The sequence below is a fragment of the Colletotrichum godetiae genome (genome assembly GCF_030913485.1).
Source record: "Colletotrichum godetiae strain CBS 193.32 chromosome Unknown BDP55scaffold_39, whole genome shotgun sequence".
In the NCBI taxonomy this organism is placed as follows: domain Eukaryota; kingdom Fungi; phylum Ascomycota; class Sordariomycetes; order Glomerellales; family Glomerellaceae; genus Colletotrichum; species Colletotrichum godetiae.
Genome location: NW_026851287.1, coordinates 358000 through 375324, shown reverse-complemented (window position 1 = coordinate 375324; position 17325 = coordinate 358000). Strand labels below are relative to the sequence as shown.

Genomic DNA, 17325 nt, shown 5'->3' with positions numbered 1-17325 from the left:
GCCTTGTCCTTCTTGCTCCGCTGGCTGCCTCAATCAAGACATGGTATGATTACAAGTTTCATAGTTGTATAATACCTAGGTAGTAAACAGAAATAGCCAAGAAACGTATAAATTGTGATGCATTAGCTGACGTGTATTGCCGCCACTGGATATAGACAGAGCATTCCGTTGCCAGGAACCAGTGTCATCCGAAACCGAAACACCATGCTGCTTAGGTACCTGGGGATACTTCTGGAGCAGTGCCTTTCTGCGCATGACTTCGAGTCCAGGCACACGGACAAGTCGAATTTCCCGAGAATAAGATGGTTTTTGACCGTCATGCTTGGAGTCCAATGTTGACACTCTCCGCGATGCCATCTCTGCTCTAAAAGAAATAGAATGAATTTTCATGACATTGATATCCAGAAAAGGGGGCGCCTAATGTGCATAAAGCAAAAGAGTAGATCTGGATCATTCTTAACATCCGACATCACACCAGGCAACTCTACTTCGAGACATCACATTCTACCCATCCAGGTGAAACTTCTTCCTACTTCATCATGTTGACAAATCGCCGTGCCTACTGTCTTTCTCTGCTGCCGCTTCTCAGTCGACAGTCAGCAGTCGCCCCCGCGCGCTCTTAGTGCGCCCTATCCACTACCGAGACGTGGGAAGTACTCAAGCCTTTGGGCGGCGGCCCCCGTCAGGAACACGCCGCTGTAGCTTTCGGCGACCACATTTACGTTGTCACCGGCATCGAGCCCGACGCAAGCCAGCCGACCAAGGTCTTCACTATTGACTGCGCGAGTTGTCCATAATGAGCGATGCCTAATGCTAAATGCCATCTAATGGTTGTCAAAGCACGGAGGGTGTGAGGCCCCTACAGACAAGCTTTCTGACCAGGAATCCGAACCCGAGATAATCTTAAAAGACCCCTGCAATCCGACGGACTAAGTGCGAATTTTGACTTCAACAGCATTCGCACCGAGCTGGGATGCAACGATATATGGATTGACATCAGGCGCTTGAGGCTGATTTCTGGCCTACATTGTTTGCATACGACATTCAACTCATACTGCTGAATACTAAGTCTGGTTTCCGACTTTTCTTTCTGTCAACTTGAACATTACATTTCTGTTCGATCAGCGAACATGGATGCTTGGCAGTACAGCTCCATCAAAGAGACTCTGGAAACCTCCCTTTCTCTCAACCAAAAAGCAACCCCACCAGACGCATCCTCCCCCCCCCCCCTAATCATGTTCTCATCGAATTCATCTCAGCGGGATTAACCCCGTCAAATACAAGCTGCCTGAGATCCCGGTCTTTGGCAAATTCATGATGCAGTCCAACACGAGCCCGGCTCAGACTTTTGCGGCCGAATCCGTCTGTGCCATGTTTGGAACGGATTCTTAGGGGGACAAATCGTCTTCGGGGCCCTAAGCATCGGCACTAAACTCCCGCAATTTGGTAGTCTCGGCCAACTCCTTACCGCTCCCTCATCCAATGATGCAACACTTCCGATGGGCGTTAACCCCGACGAAGCAGCAGCGATTGGAACAGCTGGGCTGACGGCATTCCAGTCGCTTCCGAAAGAGTTACTGAAACCAGGGTCGAAAGTCTTCATCAACGGCGGAAGCGGTGGCGTGGGCTCCTTTACTATTCAATTCGCAAAGGCCGCCGGGGCCTATGTAGTGGCATCTTGTTCCACGGCAAAGGTCGGTCTTTGCAATCGTCTTGGGGCGGATGAAGTTATAGACTACCGGAGACTCAACGTTGTTACAGAGCTCAAAAGGAAGGGGTGCGTCTTCGATATCGCTGTAGACAATATCGGCAGCCCAAAGGGCCTGTACGAGTCCTGCTCGCATTTCCTCAAGTCTGAGGGGGTGTTTATGCAGGTTGGCATGTCAAAGTCCATGGTGGGTATGCTGAGAAGAAGCTTGTTGCCAGGCTTTCTCGGCGGTGGAAAGAGAAGGTTCCAGTCTGTGAGGGTTAAGCCGAGTCGAGAAGACCTGGAACAGATTGGTAAATTGATATTGGATGCGAGGGTGCGTGTGTTAATTGAAGAGAAGTTTGAGTGGCGAGAAGCACCAAAAGCGTATGCGAAGCTCAGGGAAGGACGGACTACGGGGAAGATCATCGTTCATGTTAGCAAGGCTTGAGAGAGGAAAAGACGTCGTCCTTCTATGCTCAAGTACTCTTTGTTAGGCAAATTCCACAGCCCAAACAATATCGCAATTACACTGGAGCCAGGGATTTCAAAGAGTTTTTTCGGCTGCTTGGTTCATACTTTGATGAATCGTAAACCCGCGTGGCATTTTTGAGACGTGGATTTTCCCATAGCACACATGCTCGCCTCATTTGAAGGCATCGACCGGATTTCTCACTTCAGCCAAGGCGAACACGGGAGGAACAGCCGATCAACACAAGCACAGCAGCAATATTTTGCCCTGGAGAGTGGATGTCAGGAATTCGATTGAAGCAACGCAGTCTATATGATATCGATCCGCTGGGAACAACATGTCATTATCGCTCAGCCCAACTAGGGGGATACTCTAATGCTCTCGTCAACTCTCCTAGTACTGCCATCTAGTAAAAGACCAAGTTCAAATAACAAAGTAAAGCAAGATGCTCTGGACGCATAGTGAATTGATCTCACTGGTACTCAATGCAGATAGCATCGCTCTTGATGTCCATGACTTCAGCAATGGTAATGTTCTCTGCAATTCCAGCCATCCACATGACGTGGTCGAGGGTAGTCTCGTTGCCATTGTCGTTGAAGTAGGGTAGAAAGGCGTCGACACCGAGGGAGGAAGGCTGCACGCCAGCCCAGAAGAAACCTTGAGCAACGTTGTTGCCGCCAATGTCGGTCAGGCGGGACTCATTCTGGGCCTGCCACTGCCACCAGAGACGGTCGAGGTTGGTATGGTGAAGGAAGAAGAGGGGGTCACCGGGTGAGAGGGAAGGGTCATCCATCTGAACGATACAATTAGAAGGACCTTACTGCAAGAATGGAGTCATTGCTTACCGTACCGCCAATGGCGTAGTGACCACCGGTGTGAGGGGAAGCACCCAGGCAGTTGTTGAGGTTCACGTAGTCCTCGAGCGCCATGCAAGCATCGATGATCTTCTGGGCGACCTGGTCGTACTCCTTTTGCTTAAAGTCACGACTCAGGCAGACAGGGGCGACGCGGTTGAGCTCGGTGTCGAGGGTCAATCTGACATTCGTGTAGGGCCCGTCGACGACGCAACCGTTCTCATCGAGCGATGCGGAGCCGAAGCCGGCAGTGGCGCTAGCGTTCAGGATGCTCGCATTCTCCAAGGGTAGGACGGCTTGCTCAGCCTGCTCGTCCCAGTACCTGGTCATCTTGTTAGTGACAAGATCGTATTTGATATTGATACATCTGCGTCAAGCCCTGCATAATGCCGGGCAAAAGGAATAAGTTGGTCTGCAATGAATCACTTACGGCATGGGACCGGCGTATCCGCAGTCATCGCGAAGGAGATTCTCCTGAACGGTCATGTACCAACGGTGCCAAGGGAAGAAGGCGCCCTAGATAACAACCTCTCTATCAGCCATCATCTTCGATATTGCACTCGCTCATTCATTCGACGTATCATAATTGTGAAGACTTACAACAGAGTGGACGAACTGAGCCTGAGATACGTGGGCAGCCTGAAGTTCCTCCCAGCGAGTGGTGGAGCCAGCGTAGCCCGTCTTGGCGGGAGCCTGAGCAGGGTCCATCAAGCAGAGAGTCGCGCTAATGTACGATGTCTTTTCATCGTCAGTCAGGGCCGACCTGTTGGTCTCGTGTTAGCCAGTATCCTCATTATGGCCGCAGTCGCTGAAAGGAAGAGGGCGAAACCTACCAAGATTTGCGGACAGAAGGATTGGTACAGGCTGCCAGGACCCCCTGAGAGGCAGCGAGGACGGTAATTGCGGTGGACAAGAGGGAAGGCATTGTTGCTAGTGGTTGATTATGTTCTAATCTTGAAGAGGTAAAAGAATGACTCTAAAGGAAGACTTATGGTAAAAGAATGAGTGAAGCTTGTTGATGATTGTAGTAAAGACTGTATGCTTGCCCCGAAAGAAAGTCTTTGGGTCTTGGGACAGATCAACATCTATTTATGTAAGTCAGGTTTTGGTGAACAAACATCCTCAAGGCATTTCGTTGACCTAGATTACTTCTGCCGGTTCAAAAATGAGATACTCGGCAGTCAACATGCATCAGTTCGAATTTTCTGTGGTTGCGTACCTGCGCATGGCGCAATAAGCCAAGTCGGTTAGGACCGACCGAGCCCCCCCGTTGCATAGGTTATCCATAACCCCCACCGAGGCAAGTCTTCCTACCCGCACTTCAGCTGCATCTCACATGGGGATGGAGATAAGGTCTCCCGGGGAGGTTATTCCATCGTTCAGAATGCTACCTCGCACGAATCGCTTTCATGATCTGTAGTCTAGGACGCGTAGTCCGATGCTGAGAGTAGACTAGTGCGGCTCGGATCTAGATCGATATGGCAAGTACAAGCTCGTGGACCCAATGTTCTTGGTGAATTCGACATGTAGTTTGTGGATTGCTCCTTCACTCTAGCAAGTTAACTTGTTTTACGCATTGGGAACTTCATGCAGTCTTAGACGAGCTGGTGGTTGGTCAACGTGCCACAATAGCCATGAGAAATCAACGAGACCGCGGCTAACATCCAGGGGACATTGTGAAAAGGAAGAATATACTCCGCCACCGTGGCGGAGATTGCGTCCTCAGAGTGGGTTCAAGATGTTGTGGCAACTTGTGGCATTTGCTGCACTTCTGCCACTCGTCAAGTCTCTGTTATGATGTTTGCCTTACCCCTGACCACCTTAATCTACTATCCACGGTCAACTTTGTAATCCCTCCGATCTCTGCTGTCCAAGTAAGAAGAACGAGTCATATCCTTCTCCATCTTGACTCTTGGCTTTAAGCTTTTCTTCGCGGAGGCGGTGCCTGAGATCCTCTCCCGCGGCCGCGGGTACATCCGAACGCGTGCAAGCACACCTTGTGTAGTGGGTCCTGAACGAGCCGCACTCTAATTGAGTACTCCGTACCTCCGTAGTTGCCACGGGAGAGATGCAGAGAGATCAACCCTCTTGCGAGGTATCAATGGACACATTAATACATCGGGAATATCACTAATCATCACCTAGCAGCTTCCAACCTTGCCTAGTGATCACGCCTCGTCTTAGATACGAAAGATTCTCTAAAGGGAAGCTCCCAAGAAACTACAGCTATTATTACAACTTCATCTATAAAACTCAACAAGTACTGGAGGCCTTTCTAGAACTCACGCAGCCTGTGCTTGAGCGGCAATCCCGCGGATACGCGCATTCCATGACGAACACGGACCCATATCCGCCCCGCTCCGCCCTTGCCAGGCTCACCCCTTCCGCCCCCTTTTCTAATCCTTGCTGCTGTGCTGACCTATGTTTTTGTAAGAAGTTGATAACATGAAGTTAGCAATATGGAGTCGTTCTTAATAGTAAGATTATAGCGTACGCGGAAGACTACATCGAAATCTTGACCTCGCTATGTCTTAAATGCAAGATAGACTAAACATTTTTCTCATGAAGCACAACTTCTTGGCTCGCAGCATATCCACCGTTCATCCAATACCAGCTCCACTTCAACGGGGGAAGAATTGAAAAAAGAAAGAAATGAGCATTGGCAACACTGGCGATTGGACAATGGCCACGATGTAACCCCTAGACCGCGTCACTAGCTGGTCCGAAGTTGCAAGCTTTAGCGCACCAAGCCGGGCGATATACCGAAGTCAGTTATAGGCCGTTAGGGTCATCGTCCCTGAGGATGACGCACTCCTCAATATTTCCAACATTTCGTCCAGAGCCCTGTTGCTGGCCTTGCTTCCCTGAGATCGTGTCGCAGATGCAAAGATCAGTGATCCGTCGCGGTTCCTGGACCAGACAGAATGGGCAATGGAACCGGGGAGACCGATTTGAAGGAGTTCATCCATATGAGCTTTAATAGCCGCGATTCGGAACTTCTTTTCTAAGGTTCTAACTGCAATTGCCGCTGTGATATCGGGAAGGTTTATGAGTTCCAAGGTAGCCAAGAAAGCTAGCATCTTAAGATCTCGCTGCGACCGATCGCGCGGTTGTTAGTCGTGAGGATCGAAGCGGCGCGTCTTCGGCTAGGTGCCGAGAGTTGCTCCTCACCCTTTCTCCTGGTTCCTCCGTGAAGAAAGTCCGGCCCACCTTAGGCGATTTGATTACGCGAGCTTCATGTTATGCAAGCTTCTAAGATATATCCTTTCAGCCGCCGGCTTTTTGGTACCGGCCCGTGCATAAAGCTCGTGTCAAACCGAGACCGACTGCATGCAGTTGTATCTCGACGATATTGCTGACAGACAGCGGAGAAGAAGCTTAAATCCATCCGACGTGGTAACTTAGAGTTTGTCCCTACATCACTCACAACGCACACCCACTCACATGTACAGCACCCAGCTTCAAACTCCATCTTAAGGCGGGAAAAGCTTCGCTTCTTTCCATCTTGGCAACTGACACGGCGCGTAAACACTTTGCCGCACCCAGTCACTGAGTGAACTTGGAATATCCGGATGAGTCAGCGATATGAGGGTGCATGCGGTGCGGAATCATAGGCCGCTCGTATTTTGACTATTAATATAGATACGACGAGGGCGGGCAAAACCCCCGCGGACTCCCAATGCAATAAAGGCGATGGACGCTGTATGCCAACATAGGAAAACCATCGCCCGACACCATCCGCGACATGCATCCCAGCGAATGCTACTTAACGTCAACTACATTGATCCGTTCTATCAAAAGGGGGTGCACCGAATCACATATAATTTCAAGATACCAGCCTGGATCTACGGTATTCCTAGGTCTTGCACTTGATTAGGAAGACTTGAAGAGATCAGTCTCAGTGAAAGGCTGGAGACGAGAATATTGACACTGCCTGGCAGTCGAGGCGTTATTACTGCGAAGCTAAATTGATGACCTTTGGTCAATGACTTGCGCAATGATGCCACATAGTTTGCTGCACGTAATATCAGTATCCGTCAGCGGTCCCGTCAGCTTCCTCTCGTGCCCTACGGTCCCCGTCCGCTGCCCACCACCACTGATGAGACTCATCATGACCCGATGTATCGTCTTCATGATCAGCCCATGGTTTAGGGCTGAGGATGTAGTGAATGTTCTTGACTTCCTCATCCCTCCAAATGTTATCGTGCACGCCGTTCCACCTCAGCGTCTTCAGCGCGTTGTACACGTATGGCAACCCAACCCATCGTCCCCGGAATAGATTTGCGAGGAGGTCTTGATCAGGAAACACCCAGTCTGCAGGTGCGTTCTCAACGCAGTCTACTATCGCATCGTAATGACCTGTGGAGGGAACCACGACGAGAAGACCGCTATTCAGGAGACCGAGCGGCTGCTGAGTGAGATCCTTGCCGTTCGTCCGGGCTGCATCGGGGTCGGCGTGATGGGATGTAAACGGGCAGTTGGCCGGGACCCAACTCGTCGGATAATGAGGCTTCTTGAGAGGGTTACAGGTGCACGCGTGACCGGCGGCGAAGACCTTTGTGCCGGTGGTAATGGTGGTGCTTGTTGCGGGAGGGTTCAGTGGCACCATCATCAGCTCGTCCATGTTTTTGCGTACGAGCATGTCGCAGTCGAGGAGGATGACTCGGCTGTACGCGGTGAGAGAGAAGACGGTCAGTTTCGTCCAGGTGTCTTCGAATCGCGGCTCGCTTGAGTAGTCTCTTGTGTTTGAGGGGCTTAGTCGAGGGACCCGCTGGAGGGGTATCCCTCGAGCAGCGATTGCGGCGCAGCCCTCCTCGGGAAGTGAGTCTGTGTGAAGGGCGATGAACGGGTAGATTGTGTTTGAGGCCAGGATGGAATGATGCAAAGTCAGAAGGCCGGGCAGGTAATTCATACTCGTGATGAGACTAGCCCAGACTTGAAAGGAGTCAACGTTGGTGAGGCTCATGATTTGGGGCCATGAAGAAAACACTACCTTTGTCTGATTGGACCACCCGCTCGACTTGTGATATCTTCTCAGTCATGTTCTTGTGCTAGCCTTGAGCGACTTTCTGTCAAGAGAAAAAGTACACCGGGGCATCGTATGCAGTATATGTACCCAAGGCGTTCGTTTCTTGGCTCATCCACATACTGGGTGGTGGAACAAATATTGATACTCGGTCCGAGCCGGTTGCAAGTTGGCTGACATGCGTTATAAAACGGGAACACCGGGCCACCACCAGCGGCGTAAAGCCGATGAGGCATCTGCAGTATGATTGGCCTCCTTATTAGTCTTGCATGCTGAGACATACATGTAGTCTTGAGTTCATACTTCCTCTTTCGATGACACTCGCATAGCCAAGCCCGCGCATTTCCGCAAGTTCAGGTTATATGACATTGGGGTGTAAATTGTTTCGATGATTGATATGAAACTTGACATCACTTACACGGCCTATCGGCAGAGGATGTCTTTCTCTTCGTCCGGAAGGGGTCATAAGTCTCGAAGAAGTCTGCATGAGCCGACGCTACAAACTTTGTCTTAACCGACGATAAATACCATCATGACTGGTTTCCAGACTAATTCCGGCTCAAAAACCAATCATAGGCCATCAGACGGAAGGGTGAAGCCGGTATTGGTCGGAGGGGAGTACAAGCTAGATAGAAACATGCCAGCAGCTGCTGTCAGCAAGACCAACATCGACGATTGGAGACAAAAGTCGCATCAGCTATGTCCCATTCCACTAAAAAGACCCGCGACTTTCTGGTGAGATGGTACGGAGTGCCATAGAAAAGTCTACGGTATTGTCATGCTGTCCTTTTCCATCCCGAATACCCATCCCGCCCGCGGTTCGCGTTTGCGTCGATTCTCTCTTCTGAGTTATGCTCGGGCCAGCCAGTGTATTGCATCTGTCGTCGTGCCTTCGTTGATTGCCCCTACAAATCCTGCGACGGTGGCGTCAGCGTAAGGTTTGGCAGTGCCAGTATCGCGTCTCCTAGTGAGCACATCGCATCTTGTTTGCGCCAATCTACGGATGTGGTCGACATGATGTCGGTTTCTTTGACGAGGGTGTTGTTGGTAGTGGCATTGTGCTCGACCTAACCCCTTCGCCTACGGTACGTGTCTTATGCGCGATCGCTGTAGATGTAACCCCACCAACGTGGCCATCCATATCCCTTTCCAGAATATGAGTATTAGGTATGCTCAGCGTATTTAGTCTGTCTACTTTCCATCAGAACAACTTGTGTTAGTTCGAGTTGATCTTCAACTGGTTGACAACTTAACTCGGGCTCAAAATGGATTAAGGCAGACAGCCGCTCTTGAATCCCATCCTTCGAGGATGGAAAAGTCAACCCCTGTCAACAATTTCAGGAGGGGCGTGCACGCGCCGCTCCGAGGCCCCATCAGACGTTACGAAAGTGCCTTTCGGACCACATTTCATCATCACTCGCGCGCCCTTCATGTCAACCCGCCGGCTCTAGAACCCGTTAGAACAGCCAAGAAGAAAAGGCATCACGACAACTTATCAGCCTTATAGAGCATTCACAGGCGCTCATTAAGACTTGGCTTGATATCAACCAATCTCATTTTCGGATCGTCCTCGGCACAGAACGGGCTCATATACGGACACAGACACAACCATGGCATCAACAGCAGCCAGGACATACCTGGCATTCCAGCACAATGCAAAACTCACCACCCTAAAGACTATCGTCACCGCGATCCGCCCCTTTGCAGACCTCGAAGAAGCCAATCGCGGTCTCTTCAAAGAAGGAAGCGACCAAGACCATGTCGTCGTCACGGAGCAAACAATCTTCCACCCCCAAGGTGGCGGCCAGCCCTCCGACATCGGCTCCATGACCGCCGCAGGCTCCTCGTTCGCCGTCAACTCTGTCCGCATGGACGCCGTGCGCGACGGCCAGGTGCTGCACTTCGGACGCTTCAACGGTGGCACACTTTTCAAAGAGGGTGACGAGGTAGACCAAGCCATCGACGTGGAAAAGAGGCTGCTATACTCCCGCCTCCACACAGCAGGACACGTCCTCGGCGCAGCGGTACGGCACCTCCTCGAAAAGGAAGTCGAGGGTTTCGACGAGCTTAAAGCCTCGCATTTCCCTGACTCGGCATCGTGCGAGTTCCAGGGGCTCATCGATGGGAAGTGGAAGGAGCCGATCCAGGGCAAAGTTGACGAGTTTCTGGCGGCCAAGATGCCGGTCAAGGTCGACTTCTGGGATGAGGACGATTTCAAGGCACGCGGGCTCGAGAGGCTGATTCCGGATCGGAGTCTTGCGCCGCCTGGGGAGAAGTTCCGGGTTGTGGAGATCGTGGGCGCCGAGGTGTACCCTTGCGGCGGTACGCATGTTGACACGACAGACTTGTGCGGGGAGACTGTTGTGAAGAAGATTTCAAGGAGTAAGGGGAAGTCAAAGGTCAGCTACGCTGTGAAATAAGGGGGTTCGAAGGTTGGTGACGATTGAGACGACATGGGTACATGAATGATAAACGGTAGAAGGTGTATGATGACTATAGAACGAGACCATATTCCTCTCGGCACAAAAGCTCGAGGTCCATTATGAACCACGACTTAGATCATATACAACTCTTGATTCTTAGAGTTACATCTACTCGAAGCTGGCTATGTAGACTCAAATCGTGTTGAGAATATGTTTAACCATGGCGATCGCCTTCTCCTCTTCTAACCGCCGAGCAACTAGTTGCAGACTGATAGGCATGCCGTGTACCGTAGCAGGATCATCTGAATAAAAAACGATTAGTCCCTTTGTTCTTGACTGGCAATTCGATGGGAATGACTTACAATCGGCATGGATGGCCTCACAGTCTGAGCTCAGTGGCTTTTCTGTAGAGTCGAGAGGCGTGTCCAAGCTTTGATCTGCTGTCAAGCCAGTCGGGAAGGAAACGCAGGAATAGTCAAGGACATTGTACACACCCGTGTATCCAACTGAATATCCGTGCGTTAGAATGATGACTTACGACAGAAACGCAGTCAGAATCTTGAAACTCACCATGCTTGAAAGCACCGCTCTTCACACTCGCAAATGGCGTCGTAGGGCACAGAATCGCATCGATCCCAGCCGCGGTCCAGCGATCGAGGTACCGCTTCTGGAAAGCGGTGCGCTCAATGTGAAGCTGCCACATATCATACGTTCCAAGCTCTTTCGCAGTCCCGTACGCCGCCATCTCAGGCCTGAGTGGTTCTCCCGTCTTCTCAAGCTCCTTCTGAATAGAGATACCGCCGTCAGCAACAAACATGCGCTCGAGCAAAGTCAGCCCCTGCCTGTGATCAATAGGCTCCCAGTCGACAATCTCGATATCTTTATCAGCGGCCTTCAATTTCTCGACAGTTGCCTTAAGTGCGCGGGCTACGGGTGGCGTGGGCCTGACCATGCCGTCATTCCACATGACTGCGATCTTCAGCTTGGAGGGGAGTTTCTCTTCGCGCCACGGAATGGGTACACAGCGCGGGTCGTGAAGCCAAGTCTTTTGGTTGACGACGGTTTTGCTGTAGAGTTCGAGATCGGTGATGGTCCGGGTCATGGGGCCGTTGACGGACTGGACGGCTTCCTGACCGCCCATTCCGGAGCGGCAGCCTAGGGTGGGGAAGCGGCCGAAGGATGGTCGGAGGGTGAAGATGCCTGTGCAAGCGGCGGGAATGCGGAGAGAACCGCCTACACGAATGAGAGAGAGTCAGCGGCCGACCTTCGTTCAAGTTCAAGTCAGAGAAGGACTGATCAAGACTCACCAATATCCGTTCCGATACCAAGCGGACTGCCCTTGAACGAAATAAGCGCAGACTCTCCGCCAGAGCTTCCACCGCTAGTAAGATTCCTGTTCCTTGGGTTCACAGTCCGGCCAAAGACGTTGTTGACTGACTCCGCAATCATCATCGCCGTCGGCACGTTCGTCTTGACGTAAAAGACGGCGCCAGCCTCCTCCAGTAACGTCGCGAGCGCAGCATCATACTCGGAGGGGTTGCCAATGTGAGAAACAAAGCCTACGGTGGCATCGAGTCCCTTGAGATTGAAGTTGTCCTTGAGGGAGATAGGCAGGCCGTGGAAGGGGCCGATGGGCTTCCCAGTGCGCTCGAGATGTTCATCTCTGGCTTTCGCTGTTGCGAGTGCGCGGTCGAAACACGTTTCTGAAAGGCAGTTTGTCTGGATTCCCCCTGTGAGTGAAGAGGTCACCGACAAGTGAAGGGAGTGAAGAAGAGGGGAGGGTTACTCACCAACTGATGAGCGGCGACGGCCCTCTTGCAGAATGCCTTTGTTACTTCCAGCGACTTCAGCTCTCCTGATGCAAGCTTGGGAATCAAGTCGGCGGCGTCGCTGTTCGTGATGGCGAGCTCTTTCTCGGTGAACCAGCCCGAAGTCTCGGGCCACGATGTGACGTCGTCTTGGGAGTCTGGGGGCAGGAGGTTCTTGGGAACCAGCCATTCTGAGGGGAGAGATGCCGCGAGTGACTCTCGTTTCTTGGCGGCCGCCAGCTCCCACGCCTCAGTCTTAATGCTACCCATGGTGAAGTACTAGTTTGCTGAGAGATTTGACTTGGATGTTGCGTACGAGGTTGTCTCTAGAGTCCGCGGACGATAAGATAACGAAGTGGCCAGGGAAAACGATAGCCTCTTCAGGTTGAGTCTAGACACCCGGCTCCGAATCTGTTAAATAAACCAGCCACGGCTACTGGTGGCCTAAGTATTAACTACATTGGTAGTCTAGGAGCAATATGGCGCGAACAGTCCGCCCCGCGCTGCACCGGTCATCGGTGATTTGCTTCGGGTCGCATCGCCCGAGATCTTAGTTGAGGAGACCAAGGAGGGACGTGTTACAGTGCCAGTTCGGATCCGCGGGAACTGTGGAAATTGCGAAGGGGGGGGGGGTTGTCTTGATAGATAAGACAGCCGGGGAACATTCATGTTGAAATGGCGCGCGGAGACTTCGACCACCAACTGAATTCACATTGATAAGCTCAAAACTACAGACTGTCAAGTTTGTATCAAGTCCACTCGTTTCGATGGGTTCTTGGAGCGGGGAGCTTTCGTAACGCGACCCCGTGGGTAAAGACACCCTTCAAACCACGTTTATGGAGGGGCGCCACTATGCAGCTTGCATCCGTACTGGCCCCTAGTCTTGGAGAAGACGCTAATTTCCCCCCGCGCGCACGCCAGCTCTCACTTCGGTCTGTCAAAGAAGCCGTCAACAGTGACGGTTTTGCTGAAGCTAACGCGCCGTGTAACGCGGGAGGACAATTCCGGTGCTCTACACACTATGGTCGATGACGCAGACTGCCGTTGTCTACAAAACGAGCCCAATCAATTAGCTCCGCTGTCGCACCGGAATCGAAGCCGCCATGTGACTGTCAGGGTCGCGGCCGGGTTTCTTTTACCGCAGCACCGGTAAAACCTACATGTACGATCGTGGATGATCAAAATACTTCATGAATAAGATGGTGGAGGCGTAACTTGGATCTTCTCTTCATCAAGTCCCCCAAAGTCGATCGAAGACGCGCTCAACCAAAGTGGGACGCGTCTAAAGACCCTTAGCCCTACGAAAAAAAAATCTCAATTCGATACTCCCGAGTCTTGTCAATTCCACGATCGCTACCGAACATTGGCTATTGAATGCACTTGCGCACTTTCGCCCTTGAAGGACTACGCAACACCACATCGGCCGTTTCTAACCCGCGAACTATCGCGGCGACCTCGAGGGCGTATCCAGCGTGTTTGAAGAGGCTGAACTACGCTTCCGAGCTCCTCGCTAAGTCTTCGGACAACCATCGGACGACGTCTCCGGGGAGAGCTGTAAGCTTATCGTTCCATTCTGGTTCGTTGCGGGGTGACTGCGATCTCCAACATTTGATAAAGGTCCCTTGGTCGCTCACAGTGCAACAGGAACATCAAATCATAACAATTTGCGACAGGAGCCGACCAGCACGGGAGCCGACAATAGCTCAACTGAGTCGGGTAAACACCGATCGCCTCCACGGCCAAAAGTATTAAGATAAGAATCCATACTCAAACAGGATGTCAAAGACCGCCTAAGAGGTTCCTGTGACGCTGATTATCCCCTGAGGCCTGGTCTCGATTGCCATACGGGGGGAAAACAACGCCAGCCCTATCGCAAGACCCCTGCTTTTTTATTCCTGTGACCATATTCCTTATCTCTTGGGAGATACCGGCCCGCGATAAGTCTCAAGCTTGACTCTTGACAGCTTGAAACACAGCTAGCAACGAGGTGCAAGGAGTCTGTGCCTCTGCGGTTGCGTTATTCATAAGAACTTGACGTCGGTCAGGGTTTAGGTGCATCTTTCCGGTGAACGGTGTGCTTGAATTGTCACCGCATACCATCAGTTGATTCGCTGATACTACGGAGGTCTGGTTTTTTACTGTCTTCCTTGCCGAACGCATTGCCCAACATGGTGTTCGAGAAAGTCCGCCAATATCTGAACGTGCAGTACCAGCCAGGGGAGAAGAAGCTGGTTTCTAAGATTGACTTCTTCATCTTGACATTCTGTTGCTTAAGTTATCTGGTCAACTACGTGAGTCAATGCCTCTTTTCAGATTTCTGCGAGTGTTCATTCGGGCAACAAGATTCTGACAGGTCTTCCTAGCTTGACCGTACCAATCTGAACAATGCATACGTCTCCGGTATGAAGGAGGAGCTGGGCTTCGTGGGGAACCAGCTCAACGAGATCAACACATGCTTCACTGTCGGGTAAGTCTGAGAGCATGTCATCAGACTATTAGTCTCATTACTCATTGCCAATGACTGACAACCTACCCAGCTATGTTATCGGACAAATCCCCTCCAACCTGTCTCTCCACTACGTCAAGCCGCGTATCTGGTTCCCCCTCATGATGATCATTTGGGGCGGCCTGACAATGTGCACCGCCAGCGTCCACAGCCCCCAATCCATCATGGCCATCCGCTTCTTCCAGGGTATTGCAGAGGCCTCGACCTTTGTCGGAACGCACTACATCCTCGGCGCGTGGTACACGGAGCGCGAGCTCGGCAAGCGTAGCGGCATCTTCACGGCCTCTGGCCTCGCGGGCACCTTCTTTGGCGGGTTCATCCAGACGGGCATCCACAGCAGTATGAATGGTCTGCACGGCCTCTCTGGGTGGCGCTGGCTTTTCATCATTGACGGGCTGATGACTGTGCCTGTTGCGATCTACGGCTTTGTGTGCTTCCCCGATACGCCTCACACCACGACGGCGTTCTACTTCACGGAGGAGGAGAAAGTTCTGGCGCGGTCCCGCGTGCCCGAGATCCAGGAGCGTTCGCCGCTGACGTTTCGCTTCGCGAAGAAGGTGCTCACGTCGTGGTACTGGTGGGGCTTCGTCATGCTCTGGATCATTGCCGGCGAGACAGAGTCTTTTAGCACAAATTCCCTCTTGGGTCTGTACATGAAGAGCCATCCGACGAACAAGTACACTGTCGCCCAGCTCAACAACTACCCGACCGGCGTGCCCGCTGTCGGTATCGTCTCGACACTTTTCTGGGCGACCCTGACGGATTTCCTGGGCGGAAAGCGGTACCTCGTCGCGTACTTCATCGGTATCACGGGCGTGGTGACATCTGCGATGGTTCTCGTTGCAGCTAGAGACCCCACGAGCGCGGGGTCGACGGCGGTTGTGTTTGGGGCGTATTACTGGGCCGGAGCGGTGTATGCATGCCAGGCTACGTTCTTCGCATGGTGCAATGATGCGATGCGGTACGAGGAGGGCATCTTCCGCGGTGTCGTTCTTGCGGGCATGAATCTGGGTAGTAATGCCGTCAACGCGTGGTGGAGCATCATCTTTTACGGCGCTTCGATGGCACCGTGGTTTACCGTAAGTTATCCCCTTAATTTTCTGCCCGGACAGAGTTCGAGAACCAGACTGTCGGGAATGGATATGTGCTAATTTTTGGGATCGCAGAGGGGTATGTGGGCCATGATCGCCAGCTCTATTGCCTTGATTATCTGGACCAGCGGGCTCACCCTGCTTACGCATAAGGAGGAGAAGCGACGTGTGCTTAATGCTGAGGCGGGGGAGACAGGGTCCATCACGAAGGGACCTGTTGCGAAGGATGACGATGAGCAGGTTTGAGAGTCCTTTAATCGTGCGGGGGGAAGCCGCCTGGCGGCGTTGTAGCTACTAGCTACAAAAGATGGAATTGCAGTAAAATTAAAGTGTTCCTGGCCTGAGTTTTTGTTGGAATGTGAAACGAATTGTGATGGCTTTTCGCTGCTGGTGAAAGTGTCGATGAGCAACTAGGCAGGGTAAGATTGATCGATAGCGATCTGTGACCCAGATCATTGCTCTACATAAATCGATGTGTACATGGCTTCAATTGAATCACTCACATATTAAGACTATTGGAGGGCAAGCCGTGGGGAGGCCAGAAGCAGAACTGCTGTTAAACACCAGAGTAAACGAGGTCTTCACGGGGAGAACGAGTGTGTATTTCGAATAGGGTGGACCGCATGCAACGGAATAAGGTCCGCGCCTGATCGGAAATAATTCAAGCGAACCCCCCATGTCGCACGGCACTTTGAGAGCGACCCCTTCCGTCCAGAGCGAGACCGACGCGGACCCTGCCAAATATTCTTGGAATTGCCGAGGCCGGGCCCTGGAGGACCCACTTTACAAGCTCGCGGGTGCCGAGGCCGGACATAAGAACGGGGCCGCCCCACCAGATGCCGAGGTGACGGGTTTGGGATGTAGCTCTATTTCCAAAAACAAAGGTAGCGTCTGCCAGCCCAAAAACTAATTGTCTCGCCATCTCGCGCTCAGGAAGATAAGACGGGATTCACCTTATTCTAGTCTTCCTTCCAGTCTGCATAGCAAACCAATTGCTTCAAACACGGCAACTTGTTGTTGGAAATTGACATCTTCAAGATTAAAGTGGGTGCGTGGCCGGCGACACCGACCCGCGATCGGCACCGAAACCCGATTCATGGTCCAAGGCCCATCAACGAAGACTTGCGTCATACCCACAGCCGTCAATGCGTCTTTTCCCTTTCCAACTTCTTCACGCCACCAAACCAAACCAGACCGCTCAAGACGCCTTACTAAGATGTGCAGGCTCGTAATCGGGACCCACGATGACCGACTCGACGGGTCTCCGGCAACCTCGGCGACTCGCCAGTGCTCAGGGGAATGACGATGTGCTCCGCCGAAATGTTTGACGGAAGCTTTCTCTAGCTTCTAGCCTCATCTGCGGCGCGTCTTCGATGCATATATAAGTTCATCTGCCGTCTTGGCTTTTCTGAGGTGTCATTCTGCGCCGTAGATCTTACATGATTGGACCCTGAACCC

The 17325-nt window shown here is 52.0% G+C and overlaps 6 protein-coding genes across 6 annotated transcripts; 3 read left to right on the top strand and 3 right to left on the bottom strand.

Annotated features, from left to right (window-relative positions):
- Positions 1 to 1130: 1130 nt before the first annotated feature.
- On the top strand, positions 1131 to 2138 carry BDP55DRAFT_696251 (uncharacterized protein; the record flags this gene model as incomplete). The annotated part of the gene is made up of 4 exons (XM_060577562.1): positions 1131 to 1237; positions 1260 to 1299; positions 1335 to 1362; positions 1393 to 2138. The coding sequence occupies 4 exons, from the start codon at positions 1131 to 1133 to the stop codon at positions 2136 to 2138; spliced, it is 921 nt and encodes a 306-aa protein (XP_060426355.1).
- Positions 2139 to 2439: 301 nt separating this feature from the next.
- BDP55DRAFT_718249 (uncharacterized protein) lies at positions 2440 to 4042 on the bottom strand. The gene is made up of 5 exons (XM_060578399.1): positions 3847 to 4042; positions 3614 to 3776; positions 3444 to 3529; positions 3005 to 3335; positions 2440 to 2952 (listed from the first exon to the last, which is right to left on the bottom strand). Exons 1-5 carry the CDS (start codon positions 3936 to 3938, stop codon positions 2632 to 2634), a joined length of 993 nt encoding a protein of 330 aa, XP_060426354.1. The 5' UTR covers positions 3939 to 4042; the 3' UTR covers positions 2440 to 2631.
- A 2557-nt stretch (positions 4043 to 6599) lies between these two features.
- Positions 6600 to 8208, bottom strand: BDP55DRAFT_673648 (nucleotide-diphospho-sugar transferase). The gene is made up of 2 exons (XM_060575607.1): positions 8007 to 8208; positions 6600 to 7948 (listed from the first exon to the last, which is right to left on the bottom strand). Exons 1-2 carry the CDS (start codon positions 8053 to 8055, stop codon positions 7041 to 7043), a joined length of 957 nt encoding a protein of 318 aa, XP_060426353.1. The 5' UTR covers positions 8056 to 8208; the 3' UTR covers positions 6600 to 7040.
- Positions 8209 to 9649: 1441 nt separating this feature from the next.
- BDP55DRAFT_696248 (Threonyl/alanyl tRNA synthetase) lies at positions 9650 to 10459 on the top strand (the record flags this gene model as incomplete). The annotated part of the gene is made up of 1 exon (XM_060577561.1): positions 9650 to 10459. The coding sequence occupies one exon, from the start codon at positions 9650 to 9652 to the stop codon at positions 10457 to 10459; it is 810 nt and encodes a 269-aa protein (XP_060426352.1).
- Positions 10460 to 10556: 97 nt separating this feature from the next.
- BDP55DRAFT_254878 (amidase) lies at positions 10557 to 12639 on the bottom strand. The gene is made up of 5 exons (XM_060566302.1): positions 12253 to 12639; positions 11770 to 12181; positions 11033 to 11695; positions 10825 to 10968; positions 10557 to 10764 (listed from the first exon to the last, which is right to left on the bottom strand). The coding sequence occupies exons 1-5, from the start codon at positions 12538 to 12540 to the stop codon at positions 10655 to 10657; spliced, it is 1617 nt and encodes a 538-aa protein (XP_060426351.1). The 5' UTR covers positions 12541 to 12639; the 3' UTR covers positions 10557 to 10654.
- A 1799-nt stretch (positions 12640 to 14438) lies between these two features.
- On the top strand, positions 14439 to 16113 carry BDP55DRAFT_558800 (major facilitator superfamily transporter; the record flags this gene model as incomplete). The annotated part of the gene is made up of 4 exons (XM_060569841.1): positions 14439 to 14561; positions 14634 to 14737; positions 14808 to 15855; positions 15943 to 16113. 4 exons carry the CDS (start codon positions 14439 to 14441, stop codon positions 16111 to 16113), a joined length of 1446 nt encoding a protein of 481 aa, XP_060426350.1.
- Positions 16114 to 17325: the final 1212 nt, after the last annotated feature.

What these genes read in the sequence shown, in the direction of transcription:
- BDP55DRAFT_718249 (XM_060578399.1), bottom strand. Translation starts at nt 3,938, where the DNA reads ATGCCTTCCCTCTTGTCCACCGCAATTACCGTCCTCGCTGCCTCTCAG. An exon ending in CTCAGTTCGTCCACTCTGTT is followed by an intron (nt 3,530 to 3,613) that starts GTAAGTCTTCAC and finishes GTTGTTATCTAG; the next exon opens with GGCGCCTTCTTCCCTTGGCA. An exon ending in ACTACGCCATTGGCGGTACG is followed by an intron (nt 2,953 to 3,004) that starts GTAAGCAATGAC and finishes TGTATCGTTCAG; the next exon opens with ATGGATGACCCTTCCCTCTC.
- BDP55DRAFT_254878 (XM_060566302.1), bottom strand. Translation starts at nt 12,540, where the DNA reads ATGGGTAGCATTAAGACTGAGGCGTGGGAGCTGGCGGCCGCCAAGAAA. An exon ending in CCGTCGCCGCTCATCAGTTG is followed by an intron (nt 12,182 to 12,252) that starts GTGAGTAACCCT and finishes GGGGGAATCCAG; the next exon opens with ACAAACTGCCTTTCAGAAAC. An exon ending in TGGTATCGGAACGGATATTG is followed by an intron (nt 11,696 to 11,769) that starts GTGAGTCTTGAT and finishes TCATTCGTGTAG; the next exon opens with GCGGTTCTCTCCGCATTCCC.
- BDP55DRAFT_673648 (XM_060575607.1), bottom strand. Translation starts at nt 8,055, where the DNA reads ATGACTGAGAAGATATCACAAGTCGAGCGGGTGGTCCAATCAGACAAA. An exon ending in GGTGGTCCAATCAGACAAAG is followed by an intron (nt 7,949 to 8,006) that starts GTAGTGTTTTCT and finishes ACTCCTTTCAAG; the next exon opens with TCTGGGCTAGTCTCATCACG.